Here is an 18,969-nt window from a genome sequence, read left to right as displayed (position 1 = left end):
AGCAATTACCAGCTTACAAGTAAGACTGGAAAAGTGGAGGGGAAGCCAGCCTGGCTCTAAGCAAAGGTGACAAAATCCACTCAGCAGCCACTATAAACCTTACTATATAACCCTTTGTATGTGACATGCAGTTGTTTTATGGGGTGTTACAGGCTGGACAACTTCTTTTCTGGGTGCAGTCACCTTCTGGGACAATTGTATGCGTGTCCCAAATTGCCAAACCTTTCCTTAAATCTTGCCAAACCCATGCACTCCAACCTCTTAACGTCATTCATTAGTACCTGATGGGCAACAGATTTCTGTTAAAATGCGAGGTGAGAAATACTGAGTAGACCTGCTTTTCTATAGCAGTATTGTTAATGTGCCTTCTGACAGGCTTATTTCCATTTCAACCACTTATTAATGAGTATGAAAAATGTCAAACTATACATGAAAAAAAAGAAATTAAAATAGTTCCCTGTGGCATGTAGCTGCAATTCTGCAGACAGTCAAATGTAACAGCCGGGAAATAACAGGGAGGCTCACCATTCTTTGATCTTTTTGGAGACAAAATAAGAAAAGAAATGTATGAGACACCTAAGAGCCATAACACTGTGACAGTACTCCAGGCTTGTCCCTTGCATTTCCACCATAACTGACACCAAAGGACAGGAGATGGACCCCCAAAACCACACAAAAAAGGAGGAGGGTAGTGTTTGCTGGACAACTTGGTAAATGCCCTGGCAGTCAGATGGATGTTCATTAACAGTAAACAAGGAGGGGAGGAGGAAGGGTGCACGTGCTTGACCAGTGTTTGTCCACAGGAGAGAGAACTGGTCAAGCTGTGGAGGTATTCTTCATACATACAGACACAGAAAACAAAACAAACAAAAAAACACCAATATCTGATAAATCTCCATAAGCCTCCTCCACTCTCAGATGTCCAAGTCATCAGGATGTCCTTCATTTCTATCAGCGCTCACCCACACACAAACGTGTGAACACATTATTCAGGTGTCATAGGTCCATGGGGGTATGACTATACAAGCAACACTCACAGTGTTAGCACACACATTCACCACCAGACACTTCACCATTACATCTGTATGCCTTTTTTTGCGACAACGCACACCGTGAACCAGGTGAAGACATTTTAAAGCTGCAAATCAAACTCTTCCCTCATTAAAAACTGCACCTGTGAGGTTGTTTCTTTATCTACTGTAGTGTCATCTATCCTTATTAAAAATGTTCTAACCTTTAAAACAGGAAACAGAACATAGTTTGTGTTTGTGTTTAACCTGAAGGTGTGCTGCTTCAAGACACACAGATGTGACCAAAAATCACACAACCCCTTTAGAGCCCCCCCCTCCCTTCACCCATATTTCTATGCAAACATGCCTATATCCACCCACCCCCCCACGTATTCACAAATACACACACACAGTCTCATTCATACAAACACAGAGAGGCTGTGTGTTTCTCAGGCATGCTGTGCAGCCAGGTCCTGGTTAATAAAGCGTCGTAGCCTCTCCAGGTACTGACTGTAAAGCTCAATGTCGTTGTGGCCCGCTCCCTCCACCCAGAGCGGCTCCACGGCCTTGGGACAGCGCTCGAACAGAGCCAGGCCGTGGGAGAAGTCGATCACCTCGTCCTCTGTACCGTGAATGATAAGCACTGGAGATGGGATCTTTGACACCTTCTCGATGCTGGAAGAATATTTACAGAAAATGCAGAGAACGGAATCAATTTCTCTGTCCCATTGTAATGCATTTGTCTCAGCACGTCTTATGGCATGCAGATTGATTTTACATCTAATCTCTTTTTCTTTTTTGAGAATCTGCATTTGAAACCGGTGGTTCTATAAGATTTTTAATTTCTTCTGTAACAAAGAACAGCATGTGGTCATTCTGAAGGTTTCTCTGCAATCTATCTAAATGCTAATAATTTCAGCAACAATCGAAACATGGTTAAACTCTGTATCATTCGATTTGGTTGTAAAACAGTACAATTTTCCAATCTTTCATTAAAAAAAAAACATTTACAGAGCAATGAGCAAGTACGAGGATTTAAAATGAACATTAACAAAATAATAAATAAAACCCCCTGTGCATCTGCTTTTTCCAAGCAGTCCTATCAAGTCTATGAAAATATCTTCAACAGACCACATCACACTGCTATACATCACCATTTAGAAATAAAGTATTAATATCCTGCAAGGGACTATATATAAAAGTAGCTTTGTGGCTAATCCAGGCATATTTATATCGATATGTTCATTAACACATGCTCTGTACCTTTTAAATGAACTGAATTTAAAATATGATGTCTCAAACTATCGCTCTATTGCAACAATCAACACTGTTAAGAAGTTAGAACATACAGATGGACTAATTCTGCTTCAGAAAAGAACTGAGACGCTAGTCATGTTTCCTTTTCACTTAATTAAACTGTAATAATTCACTTAATTCTAAATGACTTCCAAGTAATCAAATCGACAGTCTTCAGGTTTGCAGTCTTGGGAAGTGAACTTACTTTGGAAAAGCATCAAAGCAATATGTTTTCTTAGTGTCGGGGAAGGCAACCCTCATGCCGGAGGTGAGAGGAGAGTGGAGGACCACAGCAGCACACTCAAACCGCGATGCCAAATCGACTGTAGGCACCGTGCCGATGCTCTGTCCGTACAGGATGATATTCTCAGGGCTGATGCCGTACCTGAGACACAAAAATTCACGTTTCACAATAAATTTTGGCAATAAGTGACACAGCCTGTCCCCTAATCAGAGAGTTGGTGGTTTTATTCCCAGCTCCTCCACAAGACAAAACACTGACTGCAAGTTTGTCCTGATCCCGCACAGTCGCCATCAGGTGTGAGAGTGGGTGAAGAGGAACCACATTACCTCAGGTTAACAAATGCTATGCAAGTGCAAACACTGAACACAGAAATATGTTGAGCACAGTGTACAAGTGTGAAACTTCTCATGTCCAGATAAACGCTAATTTTCAGACTCGTGCTCTGAACGGTTTTCTTCCACCCCTGAATATTAAAGAGAGAACACGCTGTGCAAAGTTAAAGCGTTTTTTTTATGCTTGCACACATAAGCTTGAGTTACAGTAGTTAATCTGTTTACTGTTTGCTGTAATTGCTAGTTACACTCACAGTTTGCACAGTTGGCAGGGTGATTAGGCCAGCTGGCAGGATGGGGAAAGAAAAGAAAATGATTCGCGTGAACAAGAAAAAAATAAATAAAAACAAAAGGGATTCATGCATGTAAAAAAGTTTGGGGGAAAACTTGTTGAAAAGCACAAACATACGTGGCATAAGCCACAATGAAAAGCACAAAAATAAAATGTTGAAATAAACCAGAATCTTGTTTTATTTGTTCAGCGTCCTCTGCGGTGCCATCTGGAAATGTTAATTTTCTACCAACATTAGGCTCATTAACTATGATGGCAGCAGATAAACAAGAGGGACAAGTAAGAAAGAAGAATATTAGATGCACCACTTCACGTAGAGCACAGTATGTCATCCTACTGTTTAGCTGTGACTACACTGGCTGAACGACAGAGAGAAGCCACTGTGGTCAGCAGGGAAAAAGCTTTCATGAGCCAACCAAATGTTTTTTTTGTTTATTTGGGTTTTGTTTTTTTCAAAAAGTTACCAGTCAGTGATGTAAGTGGCCCTTAAAAACTTAAATGGCATTTCATGCTTGCTGCCCATTAGGTTTGGACCCACCAAGGACTGAATTTGGGCCTTCTTACCTTGAGCGCAGGGCGTGCCAGGCAGCATCAATGTCAGCATATAAGTTCTTCTCAGAAGGCTTGCCAGTGCTAACGCCGTAGCCTGAGTAATCATAAGAGAAGATGTTGCAGTTGATGCGGGTCCCTAATCCGATGTAGAAACTGCTCATCTGGCCCAGGTCTACTGCATTACCGTGGGAAAACAGAACAGTGAACCTGAGGGACAAAGCAGAAAAATTGGAAAAAAGGAAGTTAGGCAGCGAGTTGTGCGGCCCAGGGTTGGTGTGAAATCCCACAAACAACTGCATTCTAAATACAGACACACAAGGTTGTGATCCACTTATCCAAAAAATGTCTCATGGTTTCCAGGTGCTGCTGTGCCTCTCACCTGGCATTTGGGGCACAGCGAATGTACATGCATCCAACCCTGTTTCCTCGGCTAGATCTGGTCAGGAATACATCCGTCACGTCCAGCTCTCTCTGTGAATACTGGAACTCTGCTCTCTCTGTGAGATGCAGCTTCCACCTGCCCTCACTCCCAACACTGCTGCCACCACCACTGCCACTGCTGCTACCACCACCTCCTCCTCCACCACCGCCACCACCTCCAACACCACCGCCGCCGCCTCCTCTGTCACCTCCGCTAGCAGTGCTGAGTCGAGAGCGAAGTCCAGGGGCTCCGAGAGAAGGGAGACCAGTCGCAGACGTGGACCCAGATGCCGCTCCAGCCCCAGAAACTGGATCTGGGTCAGGGAGAAGAGCATAGGTGGGCTCTGGGGGGAGGAAAGCCAGTTTGGCTGCAATGCGGCTTGGGCATGGGGGGCAGCAGAAGAGGCAGCATAGCTCTCGTATGGACAGACCGTTCATCTTCTGGTGGAAATACAGATATAGCAGACAGAATAATTAGGAGTCAGGAAAAACAGAACAAAAACAACATGCTACAAGCAAAGCCTTTAACCACTAGTTCACAACAGGGTTTCCCACAGTTTCTTTCTTTGTTTAAAATTTTTTTTTTTTTTTACATATTTATTATTGTTTGGCTGATTAAGCTTACAACGCTACAATGGTGCAGTTGATAGAACTGTTGTCTTTCCTTTACATGTTATTTCTATGTCTTTGTGGGTTCTCCAGGTACTCCAGCTTCCTCCCACATGCCAAAGTCATGAATGGGGTCAGATTAATTAGTGATTAGCGAATGGTTGTTCTGTCTCTATGCAATAACCCTGCAAAAATTGGTAACCTGTCCAGGGTGTACCCTGCCTCTTATCTGGACTAGCTCCAGCCACCCACACCCCACCAACCTTAATTTGGATAAGTAAAAGATGGATGGAAAGATGATTTAGCTTATGAGAAGAGTAGTGGTATCACATCATTCAGCAAAGGAAAAATATTTAATCAGTGAGGCAAAGATTTAAACTGCCATCTGCTAACTACACTGAAGATGAGATGTGATGCCAAAAGAACTATAAGTTAATTTAAACAGACTGATTGGTGAAGAGTGTTTTTCAAAGTGAATAAAAAAATTCGGTTTTGGGTGGATGGCTACACACAAATAGTTTAACCACCTCTGCTAACCAGCTGCCTTGGGGAAACCCTGCTATGTCCTGTTATGGACGTACCTGGATTCAAAAATCCCAGTATCTTGAAATCTACTGGCACACAATGGTGCCAACGTCCTCTGGTCTTGTCACTGAGCCAGCTGGATCTTTTTTTTTTTTTAGGAAGAAAAAGAAGAAGATGAAGAAAGAAAGAAATGTTTAAAATGGTTTTGCGTCGCGCAACACGACAAAATTATACATGGCAATATACAGTTACAAAGGCGTGGCCGCTTTATGAGTCTCAGTCTAAAACAGTCGCCGCTGCTTTGGATTACATTTAGGTCATATACAATTATAAAAGTCAATAGCATCCTGGAATCGTATGAGGATGAGATCAGCTTTGTGGAAAGTATGTGACAACCCATTATTTGTCTGCTGTTGTTGACATCATTGCACACGACCCATAATCTTAAGTAAATATGAAATATTTAACTTCAGGTGTGGACTGTAGCTCCTAACCTCTCAGGGGGAGATTAAGGTTATTTAGATACCCTTGAAACGGGTGGACAAGAGTGCTTAAATTCAACACCCCCTCAGCAGACAGTCACACAGAGCGATATGCTAACGGTAGCTACATGGTTAACGATAATAACCTCTAGTGTTAGCCATCGATGTTGGCTGTATAACTGCAGCAGACTGCTGGCATAGCAATGCATGCGACCGATGAGCTAGATAAGGGCCACGCTGCTGCTGCACACTAGCCGGTGCACACGTTAATATCAGCTCCGAGTCGAATAGATCATCACTTAGCGTTAGCGAGGCAAGCAGCTAGCGGCGGCTAGCTCGTTAGCAAGGTATCCTAAATGCGAGCTGCTTACCGATTCACAGTAGGCTTGGAGGCAGGAAGGTGTGCCCCTATTTGTACACAGAAGCAGCACAAGACTTCGATATTCCCTCTTTTGCCTTGACATGGATGATTTTACTCAAGTGTACTAACAGCTGTCGGTGGCTAGCTAGCTGATATTCATGGCAAACAGATTTTTTTTCTACTACTGTCTTACGACAACCGGAAGTGACGTAAGAACGTAATCCCTTTTAAAGCTTTATTATAATGTGACAGCAATAATTTATTATCTTGAAATTTATTTTTTAATAGATATTGTCCGCAAGTAAATTTAAACAGTGACATTCAGTTATCATTTTATTTATCATTGTTTATTATTGCACACTGTCAATCTTTTCTATATAGTGTCAGTTATATGGGTAACACCAGTGTAATTACAAAGGACAAAATAGGTGGAGGGGTTTACAAAGTTCTTCAAAATTTTAACAAAATAATAATACTAGTACTAATGCTAATACTACTACTAATAATAATAGTAATAATAATAATAATAATAGAGCATATTTAATCAAATCCGTGAATCTGGGAGATTAAATTAAAATAGCTCGAACAGCAGGTCACAGAAGTAAGGGTTTGTTTTTTTTTCATATTCACTGGAGACAAAATGTATTTGAAAATGTGCTATTTGTTGGAACAGCAGTGAGGATGAGCCAATGCCACAGTGCAGAAAATACTCAATCAGTAGTAAATATGCTGCATTTAAAATCTTAATTATAAGCCCAGAAGTACTGCAAAATGCAGCTGTGTCGAGCTTGAAGGTGCTTATTATGCAGCAGAATGGATTTATGTGCGTGTGTGTGTGCACGCTCTATTATTTCAATAACATGGAGTAAAAACAAAACAAAATGAGACCAACTAGATATCAGTTATTTTATTTATTCTTAGTTTTTAGGAAGTCCTAGCTTTCTGAATGCAAAATCTTGTCTTTGTTTACTGCCTCCACAATTATTTGCACCCCCATCCCAAGCTCTCAGATCCACTGCATTCTTAGCACTCACCACTCACACTAATAACCCTCTCAACCCACTCTTCACATTATGCCCAATTATGTGATGAAGGACTTAAAAACAGAGACCAATGTGGCATAGCAGCCCTTCAAAATTCCTTACTGACTTAGTTTGCATTGATCCAGACATATCTGTGTATATGCATATGTAAAACTATTTGTATAACTATGTGGTGGGAAACAGGGTGGACAACCAATGTCCTGATACCTACATGTGATGAAATGCATATGTCTGTAGGTAATATGAGACAGAGAACTATAAAAGAGAGATAAATGTAATAATACAATACCTCAAATAAGGTTAGTAAAAGAACATGGCAGGAAAAAGAAAAAGAAATAATATAAATACAGTATGCTAAACTAACCTTATAATGAATTTGAGAGCAAGGATATTTTTATTAATTATTTTATTTTATCTGATTAACACTTTTTGCTTGTTTGTGTGTTTGTTTGTTTGAGTTTGCTTTTATGCAATGAATAACAGATATATATCCATATATTTTCATGTCTTTTTGCTGATGTCGTTTACAATTAAAACAAGTGTTATTTGGTGATATTTTGGTATAGATCCGGCCCTACATCTGTCTACTTATTATTTCACCATTTTAGTAGAGGTGCATGTCTTTGTCTTTAAACCCTCTTTGTATTCATTAAGGTGAAGGCGTCTGCCAGTTATGTATTTAGTCATAAGCTTTATTCGGGTATTTTTATTATTTGGCAAAATATTGTTAATGTGCTAGTTCACTCTGCAGCTTTATGTTTATGTTCTGTAACTCACAACATGCAGTACGTATAGACCTGTATGTGTTTGTGCGCGCGCGCGTGTGTGTGTGAGAGAGAGAGAGAGAGAGAGAGAGAGAGAGAGAGGTCCTCCATTCATCATTGATCCACTGCAGGACTGTGTTTCATGGGGGTGTGAATTATGGGCCCCTGTTGTCACTGTGCCTGCTCTGCGTTGGACGTTTCACCTCGCCACTGTAAATTTAAAAAGGGGATTAGATTTTGCTGACAACTGATTTCAAAGCCGCAGCTCGACCAAGTGCAGAAAACTGCACGGTACCTCTTGAAAGAAGACTTCATACTGCCCCGCAATTGCAGGATTTGGGGAATTTGCAAGGATCGGAACAAACCTAACGGGACGCAAAACGCATTCGAGATCACAGAAACCTCAGTAGATTTTACGCAATTACACTACGGACTCTTTTCCTTCAGGGAGGAGAAAAAAAACCAAACGTTTAGTTGACTGGGCGTTTTGGACGCGCAGTGATGCTACGGCGACGCACAACAGAGGGAAGGGACAGGTGAGGTGCGGCTGAGGAGCGCAATTTTAGAGAGGCTTTGAATACCCCCGAGCTGTGCTACCCAACCCCGGTTTCATCATAGAAAAGAAGAAGATCGACCGGCGAGGGCGAGTTGGCGATTGGCACCTGCCTCACCCTCCAATACCTGGCCATCTGGCGCGGTGAGTATGCCAAATGATGGTGGGGTTTGGAGATGGATAGATGAACAGATGCTTTGAGGGAAACGGAGGGTGGTTGGGGTGAACAGGTAGTGTATAAGTGTGCAATTTTATTACTGCCACTAAACGCCATGCTGCATTATTACAGTCCTCCGGCTTGGATGTGGTACCGTCTGGACCTTTGTGGGCACGAGCTGCTCTTTGTGTCTGCTGTGCAAGTTTGGTGTTATTTGCGTATGACGTGCAAATCTTCATCATTTTGCTTTCACGTGTTGCATATGGTTTTGAAATGCTTATTCTTTATAGGCTTGAGTGATGTCTCAGCAAAATAACTAAATATTTAAATAAATAAAGACTCACAATGCACATTACCATGTAACATTAAAACGACGGATACGGCTTAATTAACATTTTCATTTGGATTGGATCATAGGTCGTGATTTGTGCCCATTGCTCCCCGGTGACATATTTTACTGCCCCTCTGTGTACATTTATGATGGTTTTCTTTAGTGTTTGCAAGTGTTTTTTTTTTATTTCTTTAACAAGAGAAAAGGTCAGATGTGATCATTTAGAAGCCATAAAGTCGATTGATTATGTCATTACTCACTTGTGTGGTTACAGGGTGAATGCGCAAAGAAAACAGTTGATAAATGAAATGAAATTGAAGAAATGGAAAATTGTTGTGAATTTACACATAGACACATGTGCCTCAATATTTTCATCGCATAGGTTCAGTCACAGAGTGACACAAACTGAAGTCACTTTATGTCTTTTCTCCTAAATGTGCCTTTTACAGTTACAAGAACTGACACCCGAATAGTCCATAACCAGCCTGCGCACTCACAACCTCTATAGCCAAAGTTAAGTGCTCAGTCACTGCTGTCCCAGCTTCTACTGAAGTGATTTAACAGTTACATGTAGTTCACTGTTTACAACTTCACCCTTCATACTAAAAGCTATCAAGTTCCACAGAAGGACTATTACAGCTTCCAGCTGCTGTAATTTGTGTTTGTTTTTCTGTGCGAGCTGAAAGGCAAAAAGAGATGGTTGGTGACAGACAGAAAAAGACAGACAGGCTAACAATGCAAAGGATGAAGCAGTCCTGGCATAAACTACAGGGGGGGTAAAAAAAAAACACAGAAAAAGAAATGATGGAGCAGAAAGCACAAGTGTTGAGGGAGAGGGGCTGCAGACAGCACTTGGAGCGGGTGTGAATGGTTTCCCTGTTATCCCTGCTGCCCACACAGACATCCACACAGCAGCCGTGCGAGCAGGTGCTAACCCCACCACACAGCAACCGCAGGGAACAACAGGTGCAGCCACTCTTTCCTTCAGCCTTCCTTTGGAAATCCATCTAACACCTACCCATCAAAAACATACAGCTACACCAAACCTTTCTAACATCCCCACCCCAAAGCCCACAGCCCATACTGAAGGGAACCAAATGGATACTTCAGTGTACATTTAGGAAAATAGCAGAGGATGGCCAGGAATGAGGAATTTAATTATAAAATCTATTATGCCATAAGCAAAAGTGAAACTACTTGAATTGATAAAGCAAAGCGAGCTGCAGGTAAACACAATGTAGAAAGCTTCAGGTTGAGATAGCTTCCCATAGGGACATTTAATGAACTCTATTGATCACATAGGACTCTATTCAATCACATATGCTAAGCCACAAACGGAGAAATTCAGTCTTGGAGGGAAAAAACAGAGAAAGAGATTGGATTCCAGAGTAATACAGCCCAACACAAAGAGAGTAAATCAAAGGCAGATTACTGTGATGGGGTTGTTAAGTACCACATTTCTAAAAATGTGTAGAATGACAGTCTCAGATCCTGTGTGTTAAGCAGAGTGAGATGAAACAGACAGAAGATGTTGGAAGGAAAGAGATGTTACCTAACAGCTTCTCTGTTCCTATTGCCAAGAGAATACGTCAAGCAATTGGCGACAAATTGCTCCTCTTTACCTCTGGTACACAGAAAGGAACAGTCAGACACCCCTGGTTTAACACTGGGAGGCTGCAAGCTGCTGCAAAACCAGTCGCTTTCTTATCAGATTTACTTGTTTCTTTATTTGCCAGCCCCGAAGATCTTTTATACTCAATAAACTCGGTTGGGTGAGCAGATTTTTGTGAAATAAGTTAATGCTTTCTGGGGGTTTTTTGTTTGTTTTTTGTCCTTTTCTAATTTTCTCATTACATTTAACCCGTAAGTTGCTCACTGTAGATTGCCTTGTTCTCACACAGCCTGGACATGCCTACCACCCACTCAAGTAATGGTAACATACGCTCTTACAGTGTTTGGATGAACTTTACTTTCCAGACTTGATGAATGAACTCCCACCTGCCCTAACAGTAATTTCTGTGTCAAAGCGGAGACAGGATTATCCACTAATCTGATTGTAAAACAAAACAAAGCTGCGTCTAGTATCAAGAGATTTGAAGAAATGCTTATTTTCCTCAAAAGGAGCCAGCATATTACGAGGCTCCAGTTTCATACAGGGAGCCATATTTATCGGGTGGCAGGGTTTGGTGGGATTCTTCAGAACAAAATTGACACTTCAAAGGGGCGATGGAGTTCTCAGACCTCGGGGCAATGAAATCAGAAGAGTTTAAGCAGGCAGGCATCTGCTGGGTGACCTATTCCCGCTGGGCCCTCGGTGCATGGACCTCAGGCAGTCATTCTGCAGGATTAAAGGGGGCCAGAGGGTCAGGAGTCATGCAGGCGTGCTTTCTTTCCTTGGCAGAACTTTGTTCCCTATGCTGAGATAGGTGTTTAAAATATACTCCTTTACGCAAAGCTTCTCTGTGTTGATGTGAGAGGCTTTCAGGAGTTTTACTGCCCCCCCCAGCAAGCCCCTCCAGATGTTTTAGACGGAAAGAAGCAAGATAGCAAGTACCCCTGCAAACAGAGGAGCGTTACCTGTGGAAAACTGCTGTAAATTGTCCACAACACCATAAAGTGCACACTGCAAGATAAATGATGTTCAGGTGGCCAAGGTGGCTGAAGCATGTGGATTTAGTTGTTGCATCAGCCACATGCGCCGTGTAATAATACCGTGCAGTTATTTCCATGTTAAAATCCCTTCAGAGTGGCCATACATCTTCAGTTTTATGACTCTTCTTTCAGTGATTCCTCCCTGAGGGTGCTGCTCTTTTTATGTATGCCTGTGCACATTCTTCACACGCTATAAAGGCCTCGCATGCAGGGATGGATCATACTATTATGAAATGTAATCAGCTGCCAAATACAAGCTACCTGCAAGCTTTTGAAATAGTAAATGACATCAAACATAATCTGAGTAGTTTTGGATAACTTGATACATGAGCATGTTAGATTACTCAAATACATGTGTTCTTATTGTATTGTTCTATCCACTGTCTTACCTCATCAGCACCTCCCATTACTCCCTCACCCAGAGGTGAGGAGTGGGAAGGTGTACGCACATATTTCATGTGCGCGTACTACACGTGCGTGTGTCGCACATGAGCTTGAAAAAAGGAAGTATGTCTCGCAAATCAACCCTCTCCTTTGCACGTAACTCGTATTCCCGTTTAAGTGGCTAGAAATTGGGTTTGGAGCGTTATCACAGCTGTTTCAACTCAGACAGATAGAGACCGCCTAATCTCCTTCATTCTGTGATCTCATTTACATCGCAAAATTGCAAAAGGGAGAAAATGACCATCCACTCCATGCTTTCACTGAAGCACTCGCACACATCTACGCGCGCACACAAACAAGATAAGCAAATAACCAGTAACCTTTTCTCAAATGCCACCACTAAGGCACTTGACTTTTTACTTCTCTGCACAAAATGAATGGGGCTTTATATATATATATATATTTCTTGGGAGCTTGGTCTATCTTCTCATATTTTGCTGCTTTTGTTGTCCAACACATTCAGTGAGCACCTATGCCAAAAAGCAAGCTTTAGTTATGGCAGCTTAGCCGGAGGGATTTGGAGGACTTTTTTTTTTTTTATTGGGAGATAAAAGCATTGGAGTCCTTTGTCTTTCCAGCTACTTGAGACTGTTTTGTGGCCTGGTGAAGCTTTGTTGTGGCTAATCTTTCTCTCCCCTCTCTGTCCTCGCCTGCACCCATCCCATCTTCGCGGCAAACACAACTTTTCTCTTTTAATTATGGCTTTTCTTCTGGGGACCCAGTCACAACTGAACGGAGAGGAGCAAAGCATAGCAGAAACACAATTATACCTGCGAGGAGGAGAGAACTTTCTCAGGGGAGGTGTCAGTGTATGGGTGTTTATACGCTGCTGCTGCTGCTGCTGCTGTTGCTGCTGCTGCTGCTGCTGCTGCTGCTGCTGCTGCTGCTGCTGCTGCTGCTGTGGGAGTGTGTGTCTGTGCAAGCATGCATCATGTACATGTGTACAAGCAGATTCTTTGGCATTTTTGATATCTGCAGTGAGAAGACCACCTATTGTGGGCTATGATCCTCTTAGCAGGCCTCTGCCAAAAGAGCTATATTTACTGCTGCCGGTGATCACAGCACACAAAGAACAGCATGTCATGAAAATGAGCTACCTTTCAGCCCCTTCTACACCGGCATAAGAGAAGCCACTAACAGAGTGTGAGATGTATGGTAATGGATGCCGCGCAGGGACATTAGCACAGCCTATTTAGCATAGTCTTTGTTGAGGTAGAAAAATGAATAGGCAGGTGGATGACGAGTGCTGGTCAGTGAAAAACACAAGGTAAAAAAAGAAAGAAAAAATACAACAAATGCAACGATTATTTTTGGCTGCAAAATCCACAGTTTATTTTTGTCAAAAGAGAACCAGTTACCAAGCAGATTTCTTTCCTTGTAATGAATGTTAAAAAATAACGAGGCTTTGCTTCAGAAATTGATAAGAAGGGAGTAAAAAAAAAGATTCTGCCTGGAGACAGATGTCATGGACACCATTAAGACTGTGTGACTAAACAGGATAATGACTGTATAAAACCAGGTCAAATTCATAGGCGAAAAACCCCTGTCGCTGTTGTGTAATTAGACTGCATCTTCACTGGCGTCGTACGCACAGGGGTGTGCGTGCGCTTGACTCTGTGCTCATAGTGTGTGTCTGAGTGTGTGCACTGCATACTCATGTGCCTGCCTCCAGCTCGGAGCTGTGCAGTGAATGTATATGTGCTTACTGCAGTCAAACTCTGGTTAGCAACGTTTGCCCTTGCTGCAGCTTTGTACAGCACGGTAAATGTTTTCTGTGCGTGCAAGTCTATGTGTGTGTCTGTCTGCGTGTGTGCGTGTGCTGTTTCAGACGTTTTCATATGCATTTCTATCCCACAGTAGCAATAAAAAGTACATACATTTGCCTGTTTTTTAGCCCACAAATTGTTGTTATTTGCATGTTTAGATGCATCCTCTCTACTTTTCTGCACAAACCTGCCTGTCACCCAGACACTGATAGCTCCCTGCATGCTGTGTGTCTGTCACTACCAGCAATTTAGCTTTAGGCAAAGGGCCTGTTGGAGAAGATGTCTGAGGGGAGATGAAACCCTCTCTGGCTAGACTCCAGCTCTGTCCATCCTATTTTAATTACCTATGGCACTCACCCAGGGGAACATCACTTCCTCTCTGTGTCTTCTCCACCCTTTTCCTCATCTCCCTTCTGTCTCTTTTTTCTTTTTTTGCTAGCACCGTCTCTTTTCATCTCCTTGAGCCTCATTATCTCTTTCGCAGTTTTTACCTTTTTCCGCTTTCACCCATAAACTAACAGCACACAGCTGCGTCAGAGCTATACGCAGAGGTAACCTTTGCATTAGCATATAAATGACCCTATAGATTGAATAGTATTTTAGGATATTTAACAGCAGGAGACAGATTCCTTTAACTCTGATTAGACCCGTTCTAAGGAGACAAGCAGCCACTTGAGGGAATATCGCCTCCACCTCAATAAAGATAAAGACCGCGACACTTCCACTTCTGAGGAGCGCGTGACTGTGTCCGTCATAGACATTTGCTCTGTCGTGTCATTGAATATGAGCGCATGTAAACACATCAAATATCTGTGTTTTAATTTAGCTTCTTCCCAACCTGCTTCCTTTGACACCATGTAGTCTAGCCACCTGTTTTGAGAGATTTTCACATTAACCATTCTGAACTTGCGTCACAGACCCAGTCCCGGATTTACAAAAAAGACACATGTCATTCATAAAATCCAAGTTATCTATAGAGCAATGTGTGGGAATTTACCCAATGAGCCATGTCAAATTAACATTTTAGGGATCCATGCTCATTTACTTTCCTTCTGGGATTAAAAGACAAGTTCATTTAGCTAAATACCAAACCCGAAAGCAGGTGAAACTTAGCTCTGTCAAAAAATTGAAAGAAAAATCCCATATTACACCTTATAACCGAAGTGTAAAAACATTCATTCACACTTTTACAGGAAGTTTTTAAAGACTTCTCCATGAAGCTCCCAGCCATAGAAAGAGTCTTGTACATAACACATGTAAAACAGTGATAAAACACCTTGTTTTTGCTTTTTCCAGTCTCTGCAAAGAGCTAACTTTCAGCTCTTTACATTTAATTTCCAGAGCAGAAAAGAGGAAACAAAATGTTGAACTGCCCATTAACAGAGATGGCATCCTCAACGTGTACGATAAAGACAGGAGCTGTAACCCACCTTCAGAGTCTTTGGATCTTGGAGCGATGACTCCAAGAATTCTCAGCTTCTCTTTTGAAATATAAAGCTCATGTTGATTCTGTTTTTAGTGTCGAAACAGATTTGTGCATGAAGGCTACCACATCACAGTTTGATCTAACTATTTAACTGGTATCACTCTATTAATGGACAAAATTAAAATTCATCATGACAAACACCCTGGTCAGCTACAAACACAGCTCATCACATTTTGCCTGAATTGAGTCTACTGTACAGTAGCAGCACATACCAAAGAAGGATTCTGGATTTTTTTCACTATTTTTTACCCTTCCAGTGCACCCTTTTCATTTTCAGCTCATATCTGATTGAATCCTATTAATGAAACGATACTGATTGTAGCGCGGAAAACTGAAGTCTGAAGGTGACCCACTTCTCCCATTTTAGCCCGTGTCTGTGTTTCTACCCTTAGGCCATCTTGCTTTATTCCGGGCTTTAACCTGCATACTGTCCTCAAGGAGCAAGTGTGTTACAAATGAGAACAAGGTCTAAAGGATTCTCTCTCAGCTGAGTCTTTAATACTGCCATAGCCAGCATGAAAACTCTACAGTCCAGTTATCCTTGTAAGTATATTGTATATCGCATATTAGTAAAAGTCAGTCTGTCATAATAATACAGCAGAGGAGGTCTCAGAAGCTCACTGGGGAAAAGCATTGAAAGCACTACACATAGTTCTTTAAGGCCAAAATTGTGGACTCAGAGTTTAAACTATGTCCAGCATATATATATATATACATATATATATATATATATATATATATACATATATATATATATATATATATATATATATATATATATATATATATATATGTATAAATTTAGAGACCAAATTGCTTGTCTCCCATCCCCCTCCATGCGGGGACCCACACCTCCTTACATCTGTGTCCATGTACACGACTGCGCGTGTACTTGTGTTCCTGCTTAAGTGTGTACGCATCAGTGTGTGTTGTTTGTTTGACTGCGCACACATATGTGGGTAACGTATGAGTTAGAGGACAGACCCGCCCTCCTCACGTTTACATCTACTGCAATAAAACATCTCTCCCTAGCTTTGCTATTGGTTGCTACGGTAACAAAGGCACAGAGTGGAGTGGTTGCCGCAGCCAAACAGTGAGCGAGAGACTGAGAGGAAAAAAAAAAAAAGATTCTGCCTGTAAGACCTAATCACAACAACAGATTCGGTGCATCGCACCATAAAACACAGCTTGGTAACAGTCATGAGTAAAATGTCAACACCATGAAAAGATAGGTTTGGATTTTATTCATCCATAATATCTTTATATATATGTGTGTCTGTGTGGCTGTGTGTGTGTGTGTCTGTGTGTGTGTCAAAGGATTAATTAATGGCTGTAGTGTAGCTGGGTGCAGCACAGGTCATAGCATTGAGTTGATGTCTGCCTGTATGTGTAGATGTGTGGGTGTGCGTTGGCGGCCTCGTGTGCCTGGGTGGGGGGGCTAGAGGGTGTTGCTCAGGCTTTGCTCATGGCCAAAGCTCATCAGTGTGAATAGGGATGGTGCTCTTTACTCCCTATTTAGCAGGATGAGAGTGTATTGATCTCACTCGGTAGCTTTAATAGCTGAGATGTCATGCAAATATGAGCATGTGCAGCGTGTATTCAAGGCCAATGAGGCATTTAGGGACAGGATCATTGGTAAATATTGAATAGTTGATCCTCGAACTAGATGTCCTTCACGTAGCTTGTTGACATACTGGAGGTTGTATAGAAGTCCCCAGCATGCTGCTCACCCCCTCTGGTTCCTGTCAGATCAGCTGTGGCAGGCGAGACCTCAGAGAAGAAGACTCACTGTCAAATGAAGCTCAGTCACAAGTGACGAGTACCAAACATATGGTCAAACTGATAAGAAGTGAAAGCCGGTGTGTGCGCTCCTTTAGATGACCCGCTGATTTGCTAATTATGTGGGTGTTAGCAGGTGATTTGCTAATGAGCTGCCTGATGAGGCTAGATTGCACCGTGCGGCTGTCGTCGTCATTACATGCGTCCCATGATACGAGTGTCAGTGTCACACCATTTAATCCTATCACACCAACATGATCTGACACAAATAGCATAACATCCTTTCTTCTGCTCCACTTGCTCACCTCTCCTCTCCTGATTTCCTGATACTCATCCTGTCACCAGTCTGGTTTTTATAGCTTGATGAGCTGGAAGGCAGTCGCAAGTGGCATCGCTCTTCCTCCCTTTTTGTCTTTCATCTTTCACTTCTTTATTCAGGATTTTGGCTCAGCTGGGAAAACTCAGAGCCCTTGATAATCAAAGAGTTGCCCCAAACCTCTTTTTTTTATAACTCAGATCATTAAAAAAACAGTACCTTTGTCTTTGCACTGGATAGCGGCAAAGGTTTAATAAGTTGGCTTGGCCCAGATCGTATTGCTTATCTTATGGATCAATAACCGTAATCAATACACTCTCTAATGAGCAGGCTTAATTAATCTTTTACCAGAGGGTTTTAGTATGTTTGGGAGTGTGTGTTTTTAGCCTTTACAGGCTTTCAGAACAATCATTATATAGAACACCTTTATGCAGCACAAGATTTTTGTGCAAGTTAAAATTATTTTGGTTTTTGCCTTCAGAGCTGCTTTAATTCTTCATGGCAGTGATTCAACAAGGTGCTGGAAACATTCCTGGGAGATTTTAGTCCATATTGACATGATTATATTAACACACAATGGCTGCAGATCTGTAAGCTGCACATAAATGATATGACTCTACCATTCCACCACACCGCAAAGCTGCTCTATTGGATTGAGATCTGGTGACTGTGGAGGACATTTGAGTGCAATGAACTTATTGTCATGTTCAAGAAACCAGTTTGAGAGGATCTGAGCTTTGTGACAGAGTATGTTAGCCTGCTGGAAGCAGCCATAAGATGATGGATACACAATGGTTATAAAGAGATGGAGTCAAGGGAATATCCTTCAAACCAGAACACAACTACCAGAAGCCTGAGTCGTTAATATAAGGCAGGATGGATCCATGCTTTTGCGTTGTTGTACCATTAGAATGATGCAGCCAAAATCTTCTTCTGTCCAATTTTGTTTTAGCTGTTTTACCTTAGTTTCCTGTTCTTAGCTGACAGGAGTGGGTCCAAGTGTGGTCTTCTGCTGCTGCAGCCCATCTGCTTCAAGGTCTGATATGTGTGTTCAGAGAGGCTCCTCTGCATACTTTGGCTGAAATGAATATTTGTTTGACTTACTGTTTCCTTCTCATCAGTTCAAAGCAGTCTGGCCATTCTCCTCTAACATAAACAAGCCATTTGAACTGCAGCTCACGTGATGTTTTCTCTGTTTTGGCGTATTCTCTGTAAACACTAGAGATGGTTGTGTGGGAAAATCCCAGTAGATCAGCAGTTTCTGAAATACCCAGGCTATCCGTCTGGCACCAACAACCGCATTCATCATTAAACATGTCTAAGACAAAAGATATGATCATTGATTTTAGAAAATGTATTCATACACAAGAGGTCATGTCCATTAAGGATCGGACAGTGGAGCATCTTCAGTCTCATAAATGTCTTGAAATAATTATTGATTAAAAGCTGAACTTAGAAGCAACTGTGAGGCAAAAAAAAAGGTATTGGTGTCTAAAATGCTCGCATTTCCATAGTGATAAAACCAGGATGATTTTATTTGATCATGCTTTGATTG

At 41.8% G+C, this 18,969-nt stretch overlaps 2 protein-coding genes across 3 annotated transcripts in view; one reads left to right on the top strand and one right to left on the bottom strand.

The window, feature by feature from the left end:
* Nucleotides 1-1,397: 1,397 nt before the first annotated feature.
* LOC147308587 (alpha/beta hydrolase domain-containing protein 17A-like) lies at nt 1,398-6,311 on the bottom strand. 2 transcript variants are annotated; one of them, XM_086272864.1, is made up of 6 exons: nt 6,134-6,292; nt 5,337-5,422; nt 4,106-4,587; nt 3,739-3,933; nt 2,512-2,691; nt 1,398-1,685 (listed from the first exon to the last, which is right to left on the bottom strand). In XM_086272864.1, the coding sequence occupies exons 3-6, from the start codon at nt 4,582-4,584 to the stop codon at nt 1,460-1,462; spliced, it is 1,080 nt and encodes a 359-aa protein (XP_086128990.1). In that variant the 5' UTR covers nt 4,585-4,587; nt 5,337-5,422; nt 6,134-6,292; the 3' UTR covers nt 1,398-1,459. The 2 variants fall into 2 exon arrangements, with proteins under 2 accessions (XP_086128990.1, XP_086128991.1); XM_086272865.1 differs by lacking the exon at nt 5,337-5,422 and having other exon boundaries at nt 6,134-6,311.
* A 1,740-nt stretch (nt 6,312-8,051) lies between these two features.
* The window catches only part of LOC147308586 (semaphorin-6B-like), a 35,428-nt gene continuing 24,510 nt past the window's right edge, over nt 8,052-18,969 (top strand). Inside the window, exon 1 of the mRNA XM_086271332.1 lies at nt 8,052-8,627. The gene's annotated coding sequence lies outside the window, so the exon portion shown is untranslated. The remainder of the gene's footprint in view (nt 8,628-18,969) is intronic.

Source organism: Aulonocara sp. 'chitande type north' Nkhata Bay, linkage group LG18 (assembly GCF_057382095.1).
Source record: "Aulonocara sp. 'chitande type north' Nkhata Bay isolate Kocher_YH1m ecotype deep benthic linkage group LG18, A_spYH_male_GT1.1, whole genome shotgun sequence".
NCBI classification, from domain to species: Eukaryota; Metazoa; Chordata; class Actinopteri; order Cichliformes; family Cichlidae; genus Aulonocara; species Aulonocara sp. 'chitande type north' Nkhata Bay.
This window is presented reverse-complemented; position numbering and strand designations above follow the sequence as displayed.